This window comes from Lemur catta, chromosome 9 (genome assembly GCF_020740605.2).
Source record: "Lemur catta isolate mLemCat1 chromosome 9, mLemCat1.pri, whole genome shotgun sequence".
Taxonomy (NCBI): Eukaryota; Metazoa; Chordata; class Mammalia; order Primates; family Lemuridae; genus Lemur; species Lemur catta.
In genome coordinates this window covers 72,720,952-72,746,364 of record NC_059136.1, presented here as the reverse complement: position 1 = coordinate 72,746,364, position 25,413 = coordinate 72,720,952, and the positions used below count along the sequence as shown (strand labels likewise).

The 25,413-nt window shown below is 33.6% G+C and overlaps 1 protein-coding gene across 3 annotated transcripts in view; it reads right to left on the bottom strand.

Moving 5' to 3' along the window:
- Nucleotides 1-25,413, bottom strand: part of SNX16 (sorting nexin 16) — a 43,596-nt gene that overhangs the window by 17,891 nt on the left and 292 nt on the right. Inside the window, exons 2-6 of one of the 3 annotated variants that reach the window (XM_045560974.1) lie at nucleotides 23,492-23,739; nucleotides 23,265-23,404; nucleotides 17,076-17,162; nucleotides 12,371-12,519; nucleotides 1,756-1,825 (exon numbers count right to left, since the gene is read on the bottom strand). In XM_045560974.1, coding sequence (XP_045416930.1) covers nucleotides 1,756-1,825; nucleotides 12,371-12,519; nucleotides 17,076-17,162; nucleotides 23,265-23,404; nucleotides 23,492-23,639 — 594 coding nt within the window. In that variant the 5' untranslated portion in view covers nucleotides 23,640-23,739. Of the gene's footprint in view, nucleotides 1-1,755; nucleotides 1,826-12,370; nucleotides 12,520-17,075; nucleotides 17,163-23,264; nucleotides 23,740-25,413 lie in introns of all 3 variants that reach the window. The other 2 variants (XM_045560973.1, XM_045560972.1) reach the window with 2 other exon arrangements.

The following is a 25,413-nucleotide window of genomic DNA, read 5'->3' as shown; positions in this document are numbered from 1 at the left end:
AACTTCATTAAAATTAAAAAATTTGTATTTCAAAAAATACCATTAAGATGGAAAGACACATATAGGCTGGGGGAAAATATCTGGAAATCATATATCTGATAAAGGATTTGTATCCAAAATAAAGAACTCTTATAACTCAATAAGACAAACAGCCAGTTAAAAAAATGGGCAAGACTTGAATAAACATTTCATTGAAGAAAACATGTGAATGGCTAAACACACATGAAAAGATGATCAATATAAAAAATCATTAGGGAAATGCAAATTAAAACTACAATGAACTATTACTACATACACATGAGAATGGCTATGATTCAGAAAACAAATAATATGAAATGTTTGTGAAGACATGGAGAAACTGGAACTCTAGTAGAGTACTAATGGAAAGGTAATATGGTATAGCCACTTCAGAAAACAGTTTATTGGTTTCTTTAAAAAGTTAAACATAAACTTGCTATATGACCAAGCAATTCTACTTCTAGTGATAAACCCAAGAGAAATGAAAACATGTTGACACAAAATGTTATATGAAATTGTTCATAGCATTACTCAAAATAGCACAATACTGGAAACAAGCAAAACGTCCCATTTTGTTTGTCCCTCAAAATGTGGTATATGCATACCAATGAAAAACCATGCAGTAATAAAAAGTAATGAAATAATGATAGAGGCTATAACACGGAGTACTCTCTAAAGCATACTAAGTGAAAGAAGCCAGATGCAAAAGATTGTATATACTTTATATTAGGCATACTGTATACATAAAAGATTATGTATATTGTATACTAATTATATACACACATATTTTATGATTTTATTTATATAAAATACCCAGAAAAGGTAAATATGTAGAGAGTGAAAGCAGATGAGTGGTTGCCTGGAAGAGCAGGATGACCTCACTGCAAAATGACTCGTGGGAATTATTTTTGAGGTGATGAAAATATTCTAAAATATTCTGGATTATAGTGATGGTGGCACAACTCTTTAAATTTACTAAAAGATTATTAAATTGTATATTTTTTAACAAAATGGAATAGTAAATGGGTGAATATTATAGATGAAAATTTTACCTCAGTAAAGCTGTTTTAAAAAGGCTATAGCATTCACTCTAACACAAAGAACTGACTCAGTTTGATTGAAAAACATTACAAAAATCTACCAATTAAATCTGTTCCACTTAAACGCCATTAAACATTTGGGGGAAAATTTTGCATAAAATCCCAGCTAATCTATTATGACCAAATCTGTTTTGTGAGTCTAGCCTATAGCTTCAAAAAATAGGCCACTTGAACACGTCAATTAATGTAATTTGAGTAGCATCAAACGTGAGCTGAATTGATGACAATCACTTCTACCTCTGAAGATAAGTTTTAAATTTGATTTTAGCTGTAGGTTCCTTACTTTGAAACTTAGATGGATGAGAACTGAGGATATAAATAGTACTAATAAATGTAATAAACATAAATTTCCAAATCATTTTATTTTTTTGAAACAGTAAAAATAAAGAATGCAGGATTTAATTTTACAGCTTCATTGATAATATGACATGTTTGAATTTTTATTTTTTCACTGAACTAAGTCCATGTATTTCAATAAAAGAGACCTTTGACTGAAACATTAAAAGCTTTCTGTGTAAAACTATCATAGTCTGAAATTATAATATTTTGCTGTTTGCCATTCCATTTAAGAAACAATGTAGTTATTGTACTGTATTATTTGTTCCTCTTTTCATGTGATATATAATACAGCACTTACCCTGCTTTCTTCTAGACTATCAAATGGACCTGGTGGATCATCCAGACAAAGAAATTCTCTCACTGCAAGGCTTTTCAAAGGCAAAAAAAAAAAAAAATTAGCAAAGGGGAAAAAAAAAAATAAGTTCACAAAAGATAGCAAAAAGCAAAAGTTCTTTTGAAGCTATACAGTGTTTTCAAGCAAGTTGGTTTTATTGATATACCAAAATAAGCAAGTTGGTTATGTGCTTTAATTCAAGTAACCAAATACAAATATCAAACTATAGAAGATACAAAGATTTTAAGCTATTTTCTGTGATCTTATGAACATAAAGAGACTGCAAATTTATTGTTACATATAAACTACAGGACATAAAACATAATTCAAAATAATGGTTCAAGAGACCAACGTAAATAGTGAATAGCTTCTTTATGACTTTCAAAGAAATATGAGTCTGAACTAGATTAACAAAGTCATTATCCTTTTATGAATAAATGCAATTTCTAATTTATACTTCACTTGTTTTTCCTTCAGTAGATGCTTTTAAATTGAAAAACATTTACCCTGAAACAAGTTAAAGATTGACCTTGCAATCATGTTTATTATATTAATTTACTTAAATATTTTCTCCAGGTAGTTCAAGAGAAAAAATTCTCACCATCCCATCTCTGAATAACCAAAATTTTAAAATAATAATGACAATATGGTAGTGTTATGCTTATACTTTGTAATTTTCGTAAATAGGTTAAGGAGGTAGATAACCAAATTTTATTATAACAACTGCCCCTTTTCTAAAAAGCAATTTTGGACTGAGAGACAATTATGCACATTATATACAATTACAGATAATTACAGACAATTATATGCAAGTCAAAATATAAATGTGGAGACAAATTTGTTTTCCATTTGTAAAAGGACAAGAATATGATTTCTTGATATACTATATAAAGGAGATGTCAACTTAGGCTGAAAAGGGAATGGGGCTTTTGGGTTCAGACTAGGTCAGACAGACTGATGATGACATGGGGTATTCACGAAAAGATAAATGGGATTTTTAGTGAAATTTTCCAAAACGAAAACCAGTATGAATATAGATAAGTGGTATTAAGAAAATAATCCAGAAGATCTCAAAGACAGAACAAAAAAGTTGGTGGTGATGTGGCACCCAGAAGAGCAAATTTCTTGAGAACATAGATAAAAAATAACACACATTCAGGGAGATTGGGAAAAGACTTGAGTATTCATAATCATTGAATAATACTGAAAATTAGAAAATTAATTCTTTCACTGAGCTAGAATTTTTTTCCCAGAAACTTCTGAGTCTCATTTCTGGTTTTGGGGGCCAGTCAGGGTAAACCTAAGTCCTTTTTCACATGATAACCCTAAATATATATCAAGAATGTTATCCTATTTCCTGTAGCTGTATATCTCCAAGAAGCAATACTAACATTTTTGGCACACACAGGGCTTTCACACATGCTATTGTTTTAATTTTCACAACAATCATATGAGGTTGCTGTGATATCCTATAGGCATAATCTCCATTTTACAAATGATACCAAAGTTCAGAGAGATAAAATGACTTGCCCAATGTCAAAAAGTGCAAATGCTGCAGTTAGACCTTCAGTGTGTCTTCTGAGTGTAAACATATGCTCTTTTTTACCTTTAAATTCTTTTGGCTTATGTTTTCATTCATTTGGATTCTCCTTGTGTGACACTTATCTCTGAACACATTCTACTTGTCTGTATCCCTCTCTAATTGTGGCCTCTAGAATACTGTAATTGGTCTAATAGTACAGAGTAGAGCACCACTACCACACAGTCTTCTGGTTTAGGTATTATACTCCCATCTACCCATTATTTACATTGGAATACCTATTATTAGATAAGAATGATCCATAGGAAATAAATTGATCTGGGATTGAGAAGTCAAAAGTTTATATGAAACCCTGAGGGAACAGCATTGCTAAGAAACATATGGAAGGGTCTTGTTTAATATTTTCAGTATATGACAACCTAGTGTGAGACATTATTTTCCTATAGGTTTATACCGATTTCTTCATACTTTAATAACATTTTTTGGTTCACAAATTACTCTAATTATTGGACTGCTGCTGCTAGGAAAGGAAAAATTTGTTAAGAAGTATATCTACCTATCTAGCTCTTTCTATATATATATCCCTTTTTATACCTTTGGTTTATAGTAGAAATTTAGCCAAGATCAACAGTGATGTTAAGAATATATCCAGCTAGAGGAATCTTTTTTTGGAGTAGCAGTTCTATTTCATTCTCTTTCCCTAAAAATCTTTATGATTTATGACTCACTAGAGTTCTACGTAAATGAAATCCAATGGATTCCCTAAGTTTTTTTCAATTTAGTTCCAATGTTATACTCCATACTTTACTTTCTTTAATCTGTTGCATAAGAATAAAATTTGATACTAGCTTTACAACTTTACAAAACTTTTTCAGTGGTTTACTACATTTCCAGTAGGACTTGGTAGATGAAGACAACCAACACCCTCAACTCTTATTTCTATCCAAGCAGAGGGCACACAGCAATCTTTGGGAGATGGTAGTGTTTGAGATAACACCACCTTTCTTTTTAGAAATTCTGATACATTTTTCCCCCCTAGGAAAGGAAGCCTTGTTTGCGAATCACTGACTAGCAAACTTTAATATTTATTGAACAATAAATATTGATTGCCAATGTGTGCCATGGTTCTGCTTAGGGATTATCTATATATTATCAGTGCATGATTTATAAACAAATCAAGTGAATTCAATCTGGTATGTAAATAACAAAGAGTCTCTATTATTAAATGGCCTATAAATTAAATGGAAATCAATTTTAAAAAAAACTTATACATATATATTTTTTACTTGTTCACTGATAGGTTCAACGTAGACTCCTAATCTCTATTCTGTGTTCAATTTCTAATACTTTTACTTCTATTTGACTATTATAATGAATAGGTAAGAAAGATAGCAGGAAAGGAAAGAAACTTACTAAAAGAAAATCCAAAAATCTTGATTAAAAGGCAAGGAAAGATTCTATATTTTTCTGTTCCTTTTATTATGTGGAGTACCTTTTTAGTGTGTTTGGGAAAACTATATTAAAATTAAGATCAGGTGTTGTCATAAATTTCCTGAAGATAGATGAGGAGACCACTGATGGCACCTTTCAGCATTGTTTTTATTGTTAGAGCACATCTGCACCAACTTCAACTTTCTTATATTTTTTCAAAAAAATTTTCTTTAAAAGAGTTTTAGTGTATTTTCAAACTATGCTCTTAGTAAACTGTTCCATTGAGTGAATCTTCAGCTTATGTTTGCTGTTGCTTTTCCCTCTTTTTATTTCTTTCACAGGTATGTATCTGTTTACATTTCACAAAATTTTTTAAAAAAGACCAGTAACTTAATAGCTAAATGTGCTCTTTACCTCAAAATTTATATTTTACAGGGAAAAAAGCCCTTAAGACTAATATACACAATTCATAAAAAGGTCAATTAAGAACTAAGTAAAAAAAAAAAGGTACAAAAATACTGATACCAATTCTGCCAAAACCAAATACAGCACAGAAAGTCATTGCATAAAAATATTCTTGAGGGATTTCAGACTGAAGTGTTGTATCAGTTAGTATTTCTCTTTAGTATTCTCTACTAATTAAAAGAAAATAACAAAAAATAGATATTATATACAACCTTGAGGATTAAATACAACTCAGACCTTAAGGCTGGTGACAGAGAGGGTCACAGAGGATGAGATGGGTAGGTGGCTGTGAGGCTTGCTTAGCTTCCTGTGGTGGATGTGAAAGCTTGGCAGTGGGGACCTAGTTTAGATCTTGATCATCTCTCACCCCATTAGTGTCCCTACCATCAATTTTATCCCTTCTAATTCAGAATATTTCAAGAACCCATCTGTGGTTCCTCTAGCAAGGAGGAACAAAGTCAAGCCCTTGGTGTTGGAATAAAGCACCTGCCTACCTTCAAGTTTCAACTTTCTTTCTTAGTTGACACTCGGCAATAGTATATCCTCAGGCCTATCCTGCTGTTTCATGCTTCTATGCCTTTACTCATGTTTGCTGCTATTATCCTGGCCCATCCTTCCCACCCCTATGTGGCTCTTACTTATTCATCATGACTTAGCTTATCTACTATCAACCCATGAATGTCTTCTCTGACTAAATCCCTTCTCTACTCCCTACTAGGTTAAGTGTTCTTGTATGTATTACCACAGCACCTAAAGCCCTTTCATGGGACTTACTGTGCTACATTAGTAGTATTGTCTATTCACCAAGCAGTTTGCTCCACTAAAAAGTAGATGACAAGTTCCTGGACTGTCATCTGAATCATCTCCAAATCAGTTAGCATAGCACAGAATAAGCATTCAACACATAATATATTTTCTAATCAGAGCTATTCAATTAGAAAATTTATATAACTATTAAAAGTATCAGAACAGATAGCTATCCACTAGTATAGATGAAAATTATAGTATAATTCTCGAATTTGAGACGGATTTTAGTTTTCAACAAATACTCCTACTTTCACAAGAAAGTAGGCTCAAGACTAAAAGTAAAACAAAAATCTTAAGAGTTAAAAGAAGGTTAGAATCTGACTTTCTGATGCTGTAACTTCAAGATTCATAAAGAACCACAATAAAAAGAGAGGGATATGAGAAATTTAAAGTTAAAAGGGGATTTTTAGAGAATATGTAGCCCAAATACTTCATTTTCCAAAGGAGGACGCTGATTAAAATCAGTTAAGCAATTTGCCTAAAATTATTTCGCTATTAATATTAAGCCCAGAAAACAGCGTTTTACATACGGTCTCTGAGACCCAATTTAATTAGGTAAGAGTTTACATGTATCTGATTATACATTATTTGGCTTTATTGCATATTTTATAACTATTTATAATTTAATTTCTACCAAACTAACATTTTGTGGCAAAAAACCATCCAACCAATGTTAGCAATAATGTGTTGATTTTTATGAGATAGGGTTATATGAGCTACTACATATATAACAGAATTCTTATATCATTTTATATAAATACTAAGATAATCCAACTTCTCTTCATAATCTTTTGAAAAATTTTTATTTTATTGTTTTATTTTCTTAATTTTTTAAGAATATCTTTACATATAAAACAACTTAGATATATTAACAAATATCCTATGAAAAGACAGTTCAAGTTGAAAATGTATAAAACAGTTACAAGTATTCTTGTTCAAGAAATATAGAATTATTGAATTTTTACAACTAGAAGAGACCTAAATTGTCATCTAATCAAGTGTATCTCATTTAGTAATTTCCTATTTAATACCATTGATAGTTATCTGCCTTTTTCAAATACTTAAGCTAAAAAGAAACCCACTTTTTCAAAAGGCAGAAAATTTTTGTATTGGACAGCTTAAAATAGAGGCAGCTCTTTCTTGTCTGAGCTGATAGTGCCTTCTTCCAACTTCTCACTGTTATTCCTGGTTCTGGTGTTAGCCTTGCTATTAAAAATGAGGTCCCTAGCCAAGCAGTATCAGCATCACCTAGAAACCTGTTAAAAACGCAGATTCTTCAGCCTAGAACTGCTGAATTGGGGTCAGCATTAACAACCCCCCAGGTGATTCTCAAGCACACTAAGTTGGAGAAGCACTACTCTTAAAGCTAAATGTGTATGATTAATCCCTCTCCCCATCACAATCTTCCACATATCTGAAGATGGCTATTATATGCACCAAGAATTTTCTCTTTTTAATATTTTCATTTCTTTCAATTGCTTCATCAAAAAATGGTTAGATACAATTTTATTTTTTTTAAGCCAAGAACTGCTGTTAATTCAGATCCACCTTAACATTTTTTTTAATTGATGTAGCATTTGAAACTCTGAATTTTGGTGCTGAAGCCCAGATGGATGATAATATAAAGAAAAACATAATTTTAATCTCTGTATTTTAAAGAATTAAAAAGGAGAAAAAATTTGGTAAATAGGATATACGTAGAGTGCTTATGAAAACAGAGAATAGTAAAATACTTGCTGTGCTGATTAATAATGTAATGATTTCCAAGAAGCTCAAGACAGTGTAAAACAATAAATAACTACATCTTAACTATGACAGATTGTGCAAATGTAAGACTATCTTTATATACTCTTCACCTTGATAAACTGAGCTGCATGTTGTTCCTAGTATACGACCTGTACCTTCTTGCTTCTGCATTTTGATTATGACATTTCCTCTCTAGAAAGTTCTTCTTCATCTTCCCTTTGCTGATCCAAGTATCACTAAATCTTTAAAGTGCAGCTCAAATACTATCCTCTGGGAAGCCTTCTCTAATTCTCCTGGCAAAAAGTTCTCTATCTTTTTCTCTTCTAAAAGAGGTCTCTCTATTCATTATGATTTTTTGGAGAGTTTCTTCTTCCTAACAGTTTTTTTTGAAAATGGGATCAGTATCTAATTCATCCATGTGTAGTCATAACATCTTATAGTAAGCTCTAAATAAATATTTACTGAACAGATAAAATCTCTAGTAAATCCTTTTACCATGGAAATATAAACACTGTTAATCTGTACACTTACTTTGTATTTTCTAAATGCATCTGAAATAATATTCTCTTAAAACATTCAAACCAACAGTACTTAATATCCTTTCAGTTCTTATTTTCTTTCACTTCTGCTTTATTATAGCTGGAGAAGTTGTAACATTAAGAGCTGTTCACTGTGTAATGACAAGCTCTTAGCCAACATGAAAGTTAAGAAACAAATGTGTTGTAAGGTGCCACGGCTATAAGAAAGGAAAGTGAAAGAACAATTAATAAACAATTTTGATGTATAACCAATTAATATCAAATACTTATTTGGCCATCTAAAGGTAGTGATTTTTTTCTATGCTGCCATTCCAACTGTAACAGAATGCTAACACGCATCCCAACAGGTAACTGATGCTTTATGTAGTGATTCTTAAATGCAGTTTTATGCTTTCATAAAGAAGTGCTGGAATTTTGTCTTTCTTTTTTTCTCCCTTGGAAGGGATTTCCCCTCTTCCTTTTTAGTTGTAAATAATGAAAGAATCTTCTTTTATTCTTCCCCTACATTTTTAGATACAATCAAGGTTTTGTCTGGTGAACAACCTTATGACCCAACTACTATTTGAATTTAGACCGCAGAGATGGTTAAAATCCTGGCTGTGTAGTACAATAGTCATAATAACACTGATGACAGAATCACTGCTGTAATTCAGCCCATGACACATTGAAAATCAGGTATTTATTTCACAGGATGAACAGTACTGAGGGGTGAGAAAATATAGTCTCAAAAAAAAAATGCAGGAAAGTACTATGCCAATTTTAATGGATTGACCTTCAATCCATTAATAGCTATTTGGCAACCTCAGACTTTCTACATATCTTCTAATTATTTGTTTCTGACTCATATCCATTTTCCTACGTATAACTTAATCATGCCTTCCAGGCTCTCAAATCCCACTTCTAGTATTGCTTGATCACTGCAAACAGCATTGATCTCCCTCTTCTCTTAGTTTCTGTTACTTTCATAACCTTTATCATACCAAGTGGCAATTCATACATGCTCTTATTTTGTTCAAACAGAAGCCTGATTTCTCTAAATGAATTTTAAGACCAGTGAGTTTATCCTCTCTTTTCCAATACCCTTCTTGGCATGATACACAGTAAATGCTTATGATACAGATGAATAATCCTTGCTCTTCTTCCCCCACTCATGTTTTAAACAATACATTATTAAGAAACCTCTTACATTTGAAATAAAAAATGCTACCCATTACCCATGAATAAGATAGTGGGTGCCAAGGCATAAGTACCCTATTTTGAATTCAGTTGAAGTTATCTTACTGCATTCCCTAAATGTCTGATGATCTGACAAAAGTGGGTAAAATAAACGTGAGGCACATTGGATTCTTTCATGCAAGATTTCTTAGATCTTTCATAGTCTAGAGATACCAAATGAAATCTTTCCCCAACTTACCTGGCCAAGAAACTTTTCTTTCCCTGAAATGTCTCTTTATGAATTGAGCAAGACCCTTAGCACTGTTCTCAGCTAAGCAGTTTTAGAAATGACAGCATATTGAATGGCCCTAGTAATGTCCACCTTAGCAACTAAGATTATCAGTAATCAAAAAAAAAAGATGCATCTGAATATTTCAACTAAGATACACTTTCACTACTTAAAAAATAAAGAAATCATAAGATGAGTTAATGTGGTTCATATTATTTAATATTTCATTAGATAAAAATAGAGGATAGTCATTTATAGAATAAATTTGATTTTAACTCACACCAATATTTTCAATACAGAGACATAAAAGTTTATTAAATAAGGGACAAGAGAAAAGAGATAGGATATGTTGACGTCTTAGTGGTAAAAGTCTTTTTTTATGGTACGGTATATTTTCTTCAAAGCCTTTCTCTATGATTTTAGTGTTTGTTGGTTTTTATTCCTGCTTTGTGTGTCTGAATTAACACTAATCTTTCTTCTTTATATTTTGAGATAAAAAAGTATAGAAAAGTAGGGAGCACCCATGTTCCCACTACCTGGACCACATAATCACTGTCATATTTACTTCAATCTTTTTCTAATAAGCAATACAACAGTTCTGTCATTCATTCAAGATGTACTTATTGAGAGTTAACTGTGTTAGCACTGTGTTAAGCATTGGACATTTAATTGAATAGAATAGCCACACGACCTGTTGTTATATATCTTATAATCTGGTGGAAGAAACACAAGTAATCACAGAAATAATAATAACATTTTGAAGTGTTATGAAAGTACCAACTAGCCTTTCTGAAGTGGGATTTCATAACAGAATTCAATCCTACTGAAAATTATTTAAGTGACTATTTTCTCAATTCTCTCAGGATTGGTACATAGCTAATATCATCCTAGAAGTATAGGAAGAGAGTTAATTCATTACATACAATGGGTGTCTTAGAGCATTAGGAGCTGATTCTCAGAACCAGTTGAGAAGGGCAAGTATGGGCACTATGGGAGAAGTGACCTAGTCTCTGATGGTGGTGGTGGTGGTGGGTAAGGGGTCAGCCAGCAGGCCAGTTACCTAGGGAAGTGAAGTTTGTGTTGAAATCTAAAGGATGTATCAGTTACCTAGGCCAGGGCTGTGTGGCGTAGTAGTGTAAAAGGTTGTCTTTTCAAGAAATAACATATTTCAAGCCTCTAAGGGACAAAGGAACAAGGTGATTTTGTAGAATTAAAAGAAGAACAACATAGCAAATGTAAAGAGAATGGGAAGGAATAGCAAAGCTTGAGGTTAGAAAAAACAGGCAGGCAGGCAGGCAGGGACCAGAAAAAAATGACTTAGTCAAATTGCATCACAAAAGATCACTGTGGCTCTAATGGGCAAGAGAAATAAGAGTGGATGAGGAAGACCAGAGGGTAAGCTTCTGTAGTAATTGAGGTAAGAAATAATTGCTTAGAGTAGGGTGGTGATGGCAAAGATGGAAATGACAGATTTGAGTGGCAGTTAAAAGGCAAGTGAGGAATTTGTCAAGAATGACTCAGATTCTGGGTAGACAAAGCCGAAAACGGGGGGAAAAAGTCTGGAGACTAAATTTCAAGTGTGTTTTTAGGTTTGAGGTAACTGAGATATCTGAAAAAGATGTCAAGGAGGCAACTGTATATATGAATCTGGAGTAGAGAGAAGGGTCTGGTTTGTAGCATTATATTAAGGGAAAACAAATGAGGGGGGATGGGCAGGGATCTTGAGAAGTCATCAAGAGTCTCATGCTCTACCGACTGAGTTAGCCGGGCAGTCTTGAGAAGTCATCAAGCTTAGGTAGCACACATAAAAAGCAAGATGTATTATGTATAGTATGTGTGTGTTATGCAGAAAAAAGGTGATATACATAAAGACTGAGAAAAAGGGGTAGATAAAGTTAGATAGATGGTTTTCTTAATTATTTTCCTCCTCATGTGAAAAACTCTAAAGACAGTTATAGGCATGGGTATCTATAATATGTTATTGTTGCACTGTAAATGCTATTTTTTTTCAAAACAGTTCTAATTTATCTGATTATCTATGTTCCAAAATTAGATATCCAGTTGATATTAAATCATTAAGCAATTTTCTTGTAAATATATTCAGAAGTAAAAAATGCTTATAGCTCCATTCTTTTCCTTTTTAAATTTTTTTGGGATTTTTACTCTACCTTCTATGTAAATTAAGCCAACTCCATAATTTTCATAATTTTGCATTATTTTAGAGAAATATAAACAATATTACCCTCAAAATTATATAGTGTCATATTAACCAAACATTTACTAATATGTGAGCCATTTTGTTTAAATTATTGCTAAAATAGTAAATACTAAAATCAAGTTTACCACTGGGTGGTTTTAGTACATGATATGCTGAATTTTTCTCTCTACAGACTTTTAAAAATAAGCTTTAATAAAAATGAAATGTCAAATAAAGTCCTCATTGAAAGAAAGCAAGAAAATCCCATGCAGTGCTTTAACAGAGAGGATAAGAGTTACCATCCTACCCTATATTTTTGCGCTTAAGTAACTACAGTCCTAGATTTATTCTGTAGTTTAAGTCAGTTGTTGGAATGCTTTCATAATCTCTTATTTCAATTTGTTACATACCAGTTAGCAATGTCCTTGTGAGCTATTAAATTTTGAAGAAATGCTTGTAATCCTAATTGTCTATCTTCTAAAAAGTCGGCATTGTAATTGTCTTTAAACCAGCGTTTTGGTGGAAGTGCTAATCGAAAGCCTGGAAACATCTCTTTTAACTGAAAAATAAGAAAAAAACAAATATAATATTTAACTCAATTATATCAATTTTACAAAATCTATCCTGTTGACTATGTAGTTATTCATGAAATAAACTCAAAATAAGAGAATCAAATTCAGCTAAGCTTTTTATCCCTTGTTTTATTTCTTTATTTCTACCAGTTCTATATACATTGGAGTTCTAGTCTTTCAACATCCTTGCCAAAACTTGGCATTATCCCTTCTTTTCAATGTTAGCCATTCCAGTGGGTGTATAGTACCATTTCATTGTAGCTGTAATTTGCATTCCTCTCTTGACAAATGATGTTGAATATCTTCTCGTCTGTTTATTTGCATTTGCATATCTTCTTTTGTGAATTATCTGTTTAAATCTTAATCTGTTTAAATCTTTTGACTTCTCTTTTTTAAAAAATGGGTTGCCTTTTTATCATTAAGTTACAAGAGTTCTTTCTAGATTCCAGATACAAGTCCTTTGTCAGATATGTATCACAAATATCTTCTCCCAGCTGTGGCTTAACTTTTCAATTTAACAGTCTTAACAGATGTTTTAAGTTATCTAATTCATCCACTGTTTCTTTTGTGGTTTATGCTTTTTTAGATCATAAGAAATTTTTGCTCACTCTAAGGCTGCAAAAATTTTCTTTTATGTTTTTTCCTAGATGTTTATAGTTTTAACTGTCATATTTTGGTTTATGATCCATTTTGCACATTTGGCTTAAATTTTACTTTCTTAGGGAAGACATTCTCAATCTTCTAAACTAGCTTAAGTCTCCCTTTATACATTCTGTTCAGATTACTATGTGTAACAAATTACCTGTAAACTCAGTGGTATAAAATAACCATTAAAGCTTATGAATTCTGTGGGCCAGTAATTCATATGGGGTACCATGAGGATGACTTATCTCCATTCTGCAATGAATTGAGGACTCAGCTGGAAGCCTTGAAGGCTGGGAGCTAGAACTGTCTTAAGATCACTCACTCACATGTATGGATGATGCTAGTTGCCGGGTAAGACCTTAGCTGGGGCTGTCAGCCACAAGCCTAACATTAGCCTTTCCAGGTGTCCTGGATTTTCTCATAGCATGGAGGCTAGACTTCAAAAGGGAACATCTCAAGAGAGAAAGGCAGAATGAAACTGTATAATTCTTGTAATCTAGCCTTGAAAGTCACATAGCATCATTTTCTTTTAAAATTTTATTTTTTATTTTTAATTATTATGGGTATATAATAGTTGTATATCTTTATAGGATACATGTGATGTTTTGATATAGGCATACAATGTGTGTCAATCAAATCAGGATAATTGGGGATCAATGCCATAAACTCAGGCATTTATCATTTCTTTGTGTTAGGAACATTCCAATTCCACTCTTTTAGTTAAAGTATACCCTAACTTATTGTTGATTATAGTTACTTTGTTGTGCTATCAAATATTGTTCATTCTATCTATCTAACTATATTTTTGTACCCTTTAATCATGCCCACTTTATCCCCCTCTTCCTGCTACCCTTCCCAGCTTCTGGTAACCATGAGGTCAATTGTTTTTAAGATTTAGCTTCCACACCGGTGTGAAAACATAGCATCATTTTCACTGTCCTCTATTGGTTTGAGTAGTCACAAGCTCATCTGGGTTCAGGGGGTGGGGAAATAAATTCTGCCTCTTGATGGGCAGTGGCAAGAGTCTGGAAGGGCATATGGGACTGCAGATATTACTGTGGCCATTTTTTTTGAAAAGACAATCTGTCACACATCGTCAAATAATGAATTTATTTTTTTAATGACATTTATCACAATGTAAATAGGGCTTATTTAATTTGGCTCTCCTACTAGACCAGTGATTCTAAATTTTGGCTGCATATTGGAATCACCCAAGGAGTTTTAAGAGATATTAATGACCGTGTCCTATCTCTGACAAATTAGGATTTAATTAGCTGGAGTGAAGCCTGAGGACTGTAATTTTAATTTAAAATTTTAATTTTAAAAAGCTTTCCAGGGGAGTCCAAAGTGTAATTAAGATGGAGAATCATTTTACTACATTACAATTATTATGCCTTAGTCATAGGTGCATCCTTAATGTCTAGCATAGTGCCTGCTACATAACAAGCAGTCAATATATGTTCAAAAATAAATGAATGAAATGAATCCATGTACATTTACATTTCTATACTTAAATATAAAACTAAATATTGTAAGTACAAGAAAAGCTAGCAAAAGGGAAAAATGCACAGGGTAAAACATTAAGTAAAAATGTAAATTATAATTGTCTATATTTCCATAAATATGTGAAGATAAAATAAATAAGGCAAAAAACAGAAAATAATTTGTATAACTGAAAACCCTGATTTGACTTCAAGACGTAAGTGATATTTTTGTCTTTGGAGCTTTGTTATTTAATGTATCTGCAATGAAAATAAAATAATAAAAGTCATCAGGAAAAAATAAAAAATCTTTTTTATTAATCTTAAGCTTCGTAATTTAAATATGGTATGTCCAAATAGTTATTTTTTCTCTTAAAAATTTTTCCATAGAAAAGAGGGAATTGTCCCACAATTAAGTACTTCAAAGAAAGAAGACAATAAGGGATAGAGAAAACACGACCCAACAAAAGAGAGAAATGAAAAAAATCACCAGAAAGACAGTGAAAGGCAATTTCAGGATGCCACTTATGAACCACATGTTGAGGGCAAATCGGTTGAGGACAGAGCAGTGTGGCTCAACTGCACTTTAAAAAGGATAAAATAATTTAGCAGTCTATATTTTACTTTTTTATTTAAACTGAGGTTTTCAGAGTGGCAGAAACTTTTTGGCAGCTGGATAGTTGCAAAGTTACATGGGTTTCCTACCACCAAACATTACAAGAATGTACTAACTTTAGAAGTTTCAAGTAGTCTAAGGGAGGACAGAAAAAGTGGCAAATGGGAGAGGACAGGACCAGTATGGCTTTCTCTATTAAACACCTGTCAACATTGGGAAGTAATTTCTGCATGTTCTAAGATCTTACTTGGCTTCTCAAAACACCATAAACCACTTACTTCTTTTGGAAAAATGGTCTTTCTTTTGGTTTCCACCCACCCTCCCTGACCCCATCTGGTTTTCCTCTAGCTCTGGAAGCAGCTCAGCTGTTTTGTATTATAGCTTAACTGTAATTTACTTAATTCCTCACTTTTAGAAATTTAGGTTGCTTCCAATTTTTAACTATTAAAAACTAAGTAAGACAGAAACCAAACAAAAATATATAAAGCACTGTGATAAGTATCCTTAGAACTATGTCTTTCCCATATTTATGACTGCTTATATAGAATAAATCCTAGAAATGAGATTATTGTGTCAAATTATGCAAAACTTTAGGGTGTCCTCTAGGAAGACTCACACTTCCAGTGCTGCATGATACCATTTAAATGTCTGGTAACTGGACAGATGAAAAATAGTTTAGTTTTTCTTGTGATATTGTTTTTCAGATATATCGGTCATTTATATTTCTTTTGTGAATTACCCTGTTCATAGCATTTGTTGTATCTTTTACGTTTGGGCTCACTTTTTTACATTTATTTTAAAGGTTCTTAATATATTGCATTTTATTATTATCTGCTCTGTTTCATATGTGCAGTAGACGGAATTCTAGATGGCCTCATGACCTCTGCCTCTGGTGGTGGTTCTATGATTTTGTTATGGTACTATGTCACATAGCAAAAGAGATTTTATAGCTGCAATTAAAGTTATTAATCCTAATCAGCTGCCCTAAAGATAGCGAGATTATCTGGGTGGGCTTTATCTTATCACATGAGCCCTTTAGACTAGAGTGTTTTCTCTGGCTGGTGGCAGAAGAGAAAGTTGGAGATTCAAAGCACAAGGATTTGGACCACTGTTGCTGGCTTTCAAGATGGCGGGGTCATGTGCAAGTACCAGAGAGCATTCTCTGTGAGACAAGAATGATCTCTGGCTGACAACCAGCAAGGAAACAGAGACCTTGGCCTTACAACTTCAAGAAAGTAAATTCTGCCAACAACCTGAATGAGCTTGGAAGCTGATTCTTTCCCAGAGCCTCCAGATAAGAGTCCCGGCCCAGCCAACAGCTTGATTTTGACCTTGTTTGATTTTAAGCAGCAAACCCAGATGAGCCCATCCAAACCACTAAATAATAAATAGGTGTTATTTTAAGCAACAAAGTTTGTCGTAATTTGTTATGCAGCAAAAGAAAATTAATATATGTTAAAAATATTCTTTTGTTTATTCTTTTGTAGTCATATATAATATTATAAGTTAAGGGATCTCATTATATACATCTTTTTCAAATGCACAAGATTATTTCTGTTAGTAATTTTAAAGTATCACATTTTTACACCAAAAATAACTTTATTTTTCCCACAAAAATGAAGTTATTTGTAAAGATGGGATTTAAGGCTATTAAGGAGAAATATTTATTTTTCTTATGAACTAGCAAAAATTTGAATTAACTCAAATAATTAACAAAGAAAAGAATCCAATACAGCAGAAGTGTAGGGAACATAATAATTCAAAATTTAAATGTCAGTTTTGGATTTATTAAAGTACTTACTTTGTCATTAAGCCTAGAGAAGTCAGTGTATCTTCTGAAAACTACCCAGCTTTCTTCTGGGGTTTTCTTTACTAGTATTTTATATACCTATGCAGAGAGACAGAAAGAGAGAGGAACAGATATATATGTGTATATATGTATATATATATACACACACACACACACACACACATATATAAAGGTAAAGATATGTACAAATTCAAACTTTTAATTTTTAAAACTTTTAAAAAATATTTTTAAAACTTTTACTTGATAACCCAGACTATAACATTATGTAAAAAATATAAAAAATCATTTAGACCATCAGAAGTACAAATAATCAATGCTGGCAACAAAAACAAGATTTTTGTTTTAAGAAATATGAAAATAACAAATTTGAGATAAATTTTTTCTGTGCACACTAATTATAATGAATTCATCAGCTTCCAAAATATGTTTTATATCACCATATTCTAAAATTGATAAAAGAAACATGCTTTAAGAAGCTTTGAAAAATAGCCACTTTTTTCCCACACAATTTAATTTTTTTAAACTTAATGGCTATCAAGCAAAGTTTTCAGATAAGTTTAATGTTGTTTTATCTTCAAGGATGACATATCAGCCTGAAAAAAAAAACCCTCATATTAGATGAAAGTTTACATTTCTGTAAATATGTACAATTATCTAAGCTATTGAAAAGAAAAATTTGGTTGAAGCAAGTCAACATATTTTAAAAAGCATATAAGAAAAAAGTAGATTCTATTTTTTTATAAATATAATTTTAGAATTTATTATGAGGAGTATTATTTATGACAAAAATCTCAGAGAAATATGTAGTAGCTTTTGGTATGGTATTTTGGGCTAAGCTAAATGCACAGTATATATGAAGTACTCAATAAATATCTCCTAAATGAGTGAAATTCTCTTAAAAAGAGTTAACTTCTTCTCTTGATGTCTGCTGTACAATAATTTTCAATTGCAGCCTTAGAGCTGTGTTTTAGCCACACGTGAACACTCGAAATGAGACTAGTCCAAATTGAGATGTGCTGTGAGTACAAAATACACATTGGATTTGAAAGACTTGTGAAAAAGATGTAAATGGTTTTTATTTAAAAAGTTAATTACTGATTACATGGTGAAATGATAAGACTTTGCATATATTATGTTGAATAAAATATTATTATTAAAAATAATTTCGACTGTTTCTTTTTAAAATTATAAAGGTGATTCACATTTGTGGCTCACGTTATACTTGTATTGGACAGTACTGCTCTAAAGACAACTATCTAGGGACTGTAGATCATCCTTACCATTTGATTTTTCTCCCACACAGACTCCTCTTTCCGCTCTTAAGGGGGAGAATCAGCAAGACTTATGGATAAATCCTTTAGGTTTGAAGTAAAAAACAAGTAATTTATCTTTGTAACATATGAGGGTGGGGAACAAGGTAATTGGATACCCTTTAAAGCCTGCAGAAAGTTCTGATCTATTAATAAGAAAGTTGCAATGGGGATACAAAAGAAAGATTCTTTTTAGGAGTCATTCATTAAAATAAGAGAGAGAAATTGACCTCAAAACTTTTCAGTATGAATGACTCATGTATGATAAAAGTTCACTTCATATAACAGTTAGGTTTATCTAAAAACAATCCACATCAACTTTATTTTCCTGTTTTAGAAAATGAACTCTCCCTTCTAACTAAGCTATTCTCCACTGTGGTCCCTGAACATTCCTGTTTCTCTAGGAAAGATAATGTACAGACTTTAGTGTTTTATCTTTTCTAAAAAGTGCTTTTTCTATCTTTCTACATGTTTAAGTAGTGCTTTCAATGAAAACTTTATGTATGGTACTGATCATTCCCTTCTCTACGTTCTAATAGTAGTTGTTTCTACTCTTTATTTGAAACTTAGTATCTAAGTCCTTGTTTTTTTAAATATATACAGAAAAATGCACAAATCAAAAGCATACAACTTGACAAATTTTCACAAAGTGAACACACCCATTTAACTATTAATAGTACCATGAGCAAGAAACAAAACATTACCAATTAAAGAAACCCATCTTATGCCTACTTCCTGATCCTATTCATCACTGATCACCATCACCACTGACTTTTTGTTTTTAAACACACCCTTTTCAAAGACTTGATATTTTATAGATCACCAAATCAACTGTTGGTCCTAATACTTTCTTATAAGTTATAACCTATTTTCTTATAAGTTATAAGATAAAGTCAAAGGAATATATCTAGGAAAAATCATTTTACAAACCAGACTTCCAAGTTTGCATCTTCAGCTCAGATCTCTTCCCTAAACTCAATACACACACACACACACACACACACACACACACACACACACCATATATATGTGCATGCATTCACATACATGACACCTCCATTTCAATATCTAATAGACATTTCAAATCTTCCATGTCCCAAAACAAATCCTGATCTTTCGCCTCAAAACCTGCCATCTAATTAAATGGCAACCACATTCTTCTTATTGTTCAGGCTGAAAACTTTGAGATCATCTCTGACTTCTTCCACACACCACTTCCAAATCATTAGGAAATATCGTTGGCTCTACCTTCAAAATCGATCCAGAATCTGATCATTTCTCAGGACTTCCTCCACCACCCTAGTTCACACCACCATCATGTCTCCTTTGGATTACTGTAAGAACCTACCATCTGCTTCCTGCTTCTACTCTTTGCTCCCCCAAATCTAGTCTTAATTCATTAGCCAGAATGAACTTTTTAAAACATTAAGTCAGATCACAGGACTTTTCTTTTAGAAACCTTTCTGGGCTGGGTACAGTGGCTCAAGCCTGTAATCCCAGTACTCTTGGAGGCTGAAGTGGGAGGATTGCTTGAGGCCAGGAGTTCGAAACCAGCCTGGGCAACATAGTGAGATCTCATCTTTACAAAAAATTTTTTAAAAAATTAGCTGGGCATGGTGGGGTGCACCTGTAGTCCCAGCTACTCAGGCGGCTGAGGTGAGAGGATCATTTGAGTATAGGACCTGGAGGCTGCAGTGAGCTATGATCCTGCCATTGTACTCTAGCCTGGGTGACAGAACAAGACCCCATCTCTAAAATAACAGCAACAAACACAACTTTTCAAGGATTCCCATCTCATGCAGAGTAAATCCAAAGTCCTTACAATAGCCTCACGCTGTATGTGATCTGTGTGCCACACTCCCCTGCCTTTACTTATCATCTCATTTCCTGTATTTCTCCACATTGCTTACTCTGCTGTCAGCTACAAGAATCTTCGTAGTTAACCCATTTGTGTGGAAAGTTCTTTCCTCAGATAGTCTCATGGCTCATTCCCCGTTAGTACTAACATCTTTCCTGTGAGGCCATAACTGACAACACTATTTAAATCCCAACCCGTTTCACGGAAACTCTCTCTCTCTCTTCCTTCTTTCATCTCTCTGTAGTACTTATCACCATGTGACATACCAGCAGTCTTTTTATTTACTTATCTGTCATTCATTCATTCATTCAAGTTGCTATACTATTATTACCCAGAACAGTACCTGATGCATAATAGGTTATCAAAAAATGCTGAGTTAGTAACTAAATATGACAAATTTCATATCTGTCATTCACTTCTTCATTTATAGTGTCTTGAAAGACTTTCTATTTTTATACCACTGTTTTAAATTTGGCCACATACTTGCATTTTTGCATATATCACCTGTCTCGGTCTGTTAGGGCTGCTATAACAAAATATCATAAACTGGGTAGCTTATAAACAACAGAAATTTATTCCTCACAGTTTTAGAGGCTGGAAAGTCCAAGATCAAGATGTCAGCAGATCTGGCATCTGGTGAGGGCCAGCTCTCTGGTTTATAGATGACACCTTATACTGTGTCCTCACATGTGGAAGGGGCAAAGGAGCTCTCTGGAGCCTACTTTATAAGAGCATTAATCCTATTCATGAGGGCTTTGCCCCTATGACCTAATCATTTCCCAAAGGCCCTACCTCTTAATACCATCACCTTGGAGGTTAGGGCTTCAACATACGAATTTTGAGGGAACACACATTCAGACCACAGCATCACCTCAATGAATACTCATTCCTTCATAAGGAAATAAACCATCAGTTTATTATAATTTCTAAAACTGCTCTCTAAAAAGACAGTTCCATATAAATTTCCCATATCACCAGTCTTATGATAACTTAATTTTAAAGAATGTCTCGTCATAAATTATCTCAACGGTTTTTTTCTTGGAGGTCCTCTCATACTGTCATAAATATACAGTATGAAACACTGAAGTAAACATAAAAATTTTACTGCAAGAAAAGCCAAAAGAACAAGCTCTTTGAAATAATAAGTGACTTAGCAAGGTCACTCAATACATAAAACTATATAGGTCAACATACATAATAAATAGATATACAAGGTCCAAGTATATAAATTAGCAATGAACAATTAGAAAACAAAACAAAAAAAAGATATGTCTTATAAGAACATCAAACTACCCATACCCAGAAACAAATCTAACCAAAAGATGTAAGATCTCTGCACTGAAAACAACAAAACATTATTAGAAGAAATTAAAGAATTAAGTCAATCAATTAGGTTCATAGATTTGAAGACTGAGTATTACAAAGATGTCAGTTCTCCCTATATTAATCTATAGATTTAACAAAATCCCAATGAAAATGGCCAAGAATAGCCAAGGCAGTCCTGAAGACCACCACCACCACAATTAGAGTACTTAAACTACTAGGTATCAAGACCTATTACAAAACTTTACTAATTAAGACAGTGTGAAATTAGTAAAGGATGGAAAAATAAAACACAGAAGTAGACTCAAACATTTACGGTCACAGGATTTATGACAAAGGCAACACTGAAAATACAAAGGAGAAAGGGTAGACTTTTAAATAAAAGCCTGATTAATTGATTCCTCCCCCCCCCCCCAAATGGCTTGACCCACACCATGGTCAAAAATCAATTCTAGATGGTTTAAAAACTCTAAATGTGAAAGGCCCAACAATAAACCTTTTAGAAGAAAACAAAGGAAAGTATCTTTGTAACCTTGGAGTAGGCAAAGATTTCAAAAAGTGCAAGCCACAAAAGAAAAAAGAAATTGGACTATATTAAAATTAAGAACTTTTGTTTATCAAGTATATTATTAATGAAGTGAAAAGGCAAACCACAGAGTGAGAGGATAGTCACAAACCATGTTAGCTGGAAAAGGACTTAAGTCCAGAATGCACAGAAAACTACAAATCCAAATAGAGGTGACTTCTCAAAAGAAAAATGGACAAAAACCTTGAACAGACATTTCACAAGATAATATCCAAATGATCCAAAAATAAAAAAATTCTTCATTTTAATTTGCCTTTAAGAACATTAAAATTAAACCCACAGTGAACTATTACTCTATACCCACTAGAATACCTAAAATGAAAAAGATGTTAAAACACCACGCTGGGAAGGTAAAGACCAAATGGAACTCTCATATACTGCTTATAGGAATGTACATCGGTACAACCACTCTGGAACACTGTTCATCAATATCTTCTGAAGATAGACGTATGATCTAGCAATTTTACTCTTAGGTAGAAATCAAACAGAAATGTATCCATGTGTCTACCAAGTGGCAAGGTACTAAAATGTTGAAAGCAGTAGTATTTGTAAGAACTCCCAAATGGAAATTATCTAAATGCTCTTTAACAGAAGAATGGATAAATTGTTGTATATTCACATTAAGGAATATTATCGGTAATAAAAATGAGCTACCTACAATTTATGCAAGATTAAGGTTGAATCCTACAAACATGATGCTAAAGAAAAGAAGCCAAACCCAAAAGAGTATAATCCCCATAATTCCATTTATATAAAGTACTAAAATAAGACAAAATTAATCTAGTTTATGAGAAAAGTGTTGGGTGAGTGGGTCCTGACTGGCAGAGAGCATAGGGTGCTTTTAGGATATTAGTAATGTTCTGTTTCTTGATCTATGTGCTAGTTACAGTTACACAGGTGTGTCTGGTTTGTGAAAATTTATTAAGGTAAAAACAAAAGTTTACTATATCTTGCCAGAATTTAGTGGTATAAAAACCATTAGAATTTTATGTTCAAGAAATTATAAGCACCAGGCTTACATTAATCAATTTAACACTGATTTAAACGCACAGGTTAGCCAATCTTTCACTTTCTACTATTATATAACGAAAATCCATACTTACAGTAAATTTAGCTCTTTCTTCCATCACCTCATAACCCAGTATAGTAGGTGTAGATGGTCTATCTTCCCAATTCACCATTTCAGGATTTTGTTCCTCAGTTTCTCTTGGTCTAGCAGAATACTCAATGGAAGAATCTGCACCTGTAAATTTAGTCCTAATGAGGGGGCTGCTACAGACAGATGAAGTACTATCCATTTGATCAGGAACACTTGTCTGTTTACAATTACCCATATTTGAGTCTTCTAACTGGCCTTTGGAAGAGTTTGAGCTTGTTGAGATACTGCCAAAAGAAGAACTTCTTTGATTTCTGTTGGTTGTAAAACTGGAAGCAGAGTTTCCTATGGGCATAGGAACTGGGACATAAGGAGTTGCCATCTTCTTCTGGTCTTTGCAACAAACCTAAACACGGTTGAGTCCAAATACTTACAGAACAACTAATATGCAATCCATTATTTTCTTCTTAGGAATTCACTATCTAAAAATGAGAAGGATATATTAAAGATTAGTCTTTAATCTGGAGCAGGATCCAAAAGAAAATAAAATGTTCTTTTTAATTTTATCACGCTCCTATTTTATTTGGAATGCAAACACACCTCAAATCCTTTTCTTTAATGCCAATTATCTCTAAGGACTTCCACTGGCAAGGTAAAGACAGCAAAACTATTTCACACCTTTTCTTGACCCTCTTTAATCCCAATTATCTCTAAGGACTTCCACTGGCAAGGTAAAGACAGCAAAACTATTTCACACCTTTTCTTGACCCTCATGTTACATGTTATCTGCCTCCTCCACTACTTTATTTCCTTGTGAAGAATTTCTGTAAAGTTCGTTTTAACTGTTTTTGACTATATAAAAGAGTTGGTAGCAGAGAGTGGTGAAGACCCTCCTTAAGCTTTATTCCATGCTTACCATCCTGAAGTACTACATATAGTACAGGAGGGAAGGAGGGAAGGAGAGAAGGGGGAAAAGAAAGGGAGGAAAATTATTCTCATGATCTTTTGATTTAATTAGTGAAACTCTCAAGGCTTACACAGAGTAATAACAGTAAACCAGAAGCTTAGATGCTATATGGGAAATATCAACTGCCCCTAAAGCTACATTTTATAGAACCCAGGATTCCAGGATCAAAAGTATTTTTAAAATAAACTTGATCAAGTAAATCCAATAAAACTCAATGAACATTAAACTTATACCCAACAAGATTAAATGATTAAAAGTTTAACTGTTCTTCAGGTTCCAGCTCATCACTAATTCTGTGTTGCAATAAACTGAGGGTACTTAACAAATCTTTATAACTCATACTCAATAATGTCACCAAACGACTAGTATGTCTTGTATCAGAATAATATCATAATCATACAAAGAGAAAATGGTTTAAACATAAGAAACTGTAGTAACTACAGATCAACAAAATGACAAGACTACACATAACAACAACAGGTCTGCTTGCTCAACTTCATCCACGACACTCTCCTGGTGAGAAAGGTAAGAAACCAATCCTCTGGACTTGGAAAGAGGCTGAAAAAAGATTTTTCACTCAGCACTTGGCTCTGGGCAACCTCCCCATTGTAAAGATTCAAGAAACTTGAGCTGCTGATTCACCGCTGCTCCGTTCCGCCTGATGGCCTTCCCCAAAAGAAGTAAATAAGTCTGAAATCTCAACCTTCTCAAGGCCTGTGTGATCTACCTGCCCTTTGCCACTCCACTACCTGGGGCTTCCGGGCTGTGGGGAGGTCGCGTGTCAATACAACCACTGACGTCCAAAGCAGTGAGCACTACTCAAGCGTTAAGAAAACGTGTTGTGCTCATTAGGAGCGTCTTCGCTGTTGCCCTTGCGTGGAGATGCTCCCTGGACAATCATCTCGGTCTCACCCTGGAAAACCTCCAGCAGGTGAGGTGGCCCGACTCTAAGCAACCCCGTGGGCGAGAGAAGCGGGTGGCGAGAGTTAAGTGGAAAATCCCGGGCACAGCTCGACTCTGGGAAGGTACGGTCGGGTTCAGCCAAGGGTCTCCGACACTTCGGGCGGTGAGACCTACCGCTCCCGGGGCTCCCGGGGCTCCCGGGGCCCAGAGACCCTACGCCTCTACCGCCGAGTGAGCGGCCAGCGCCTCCCAGACACACGGCGGAGTCGGCGGGGGCGGGGAGACA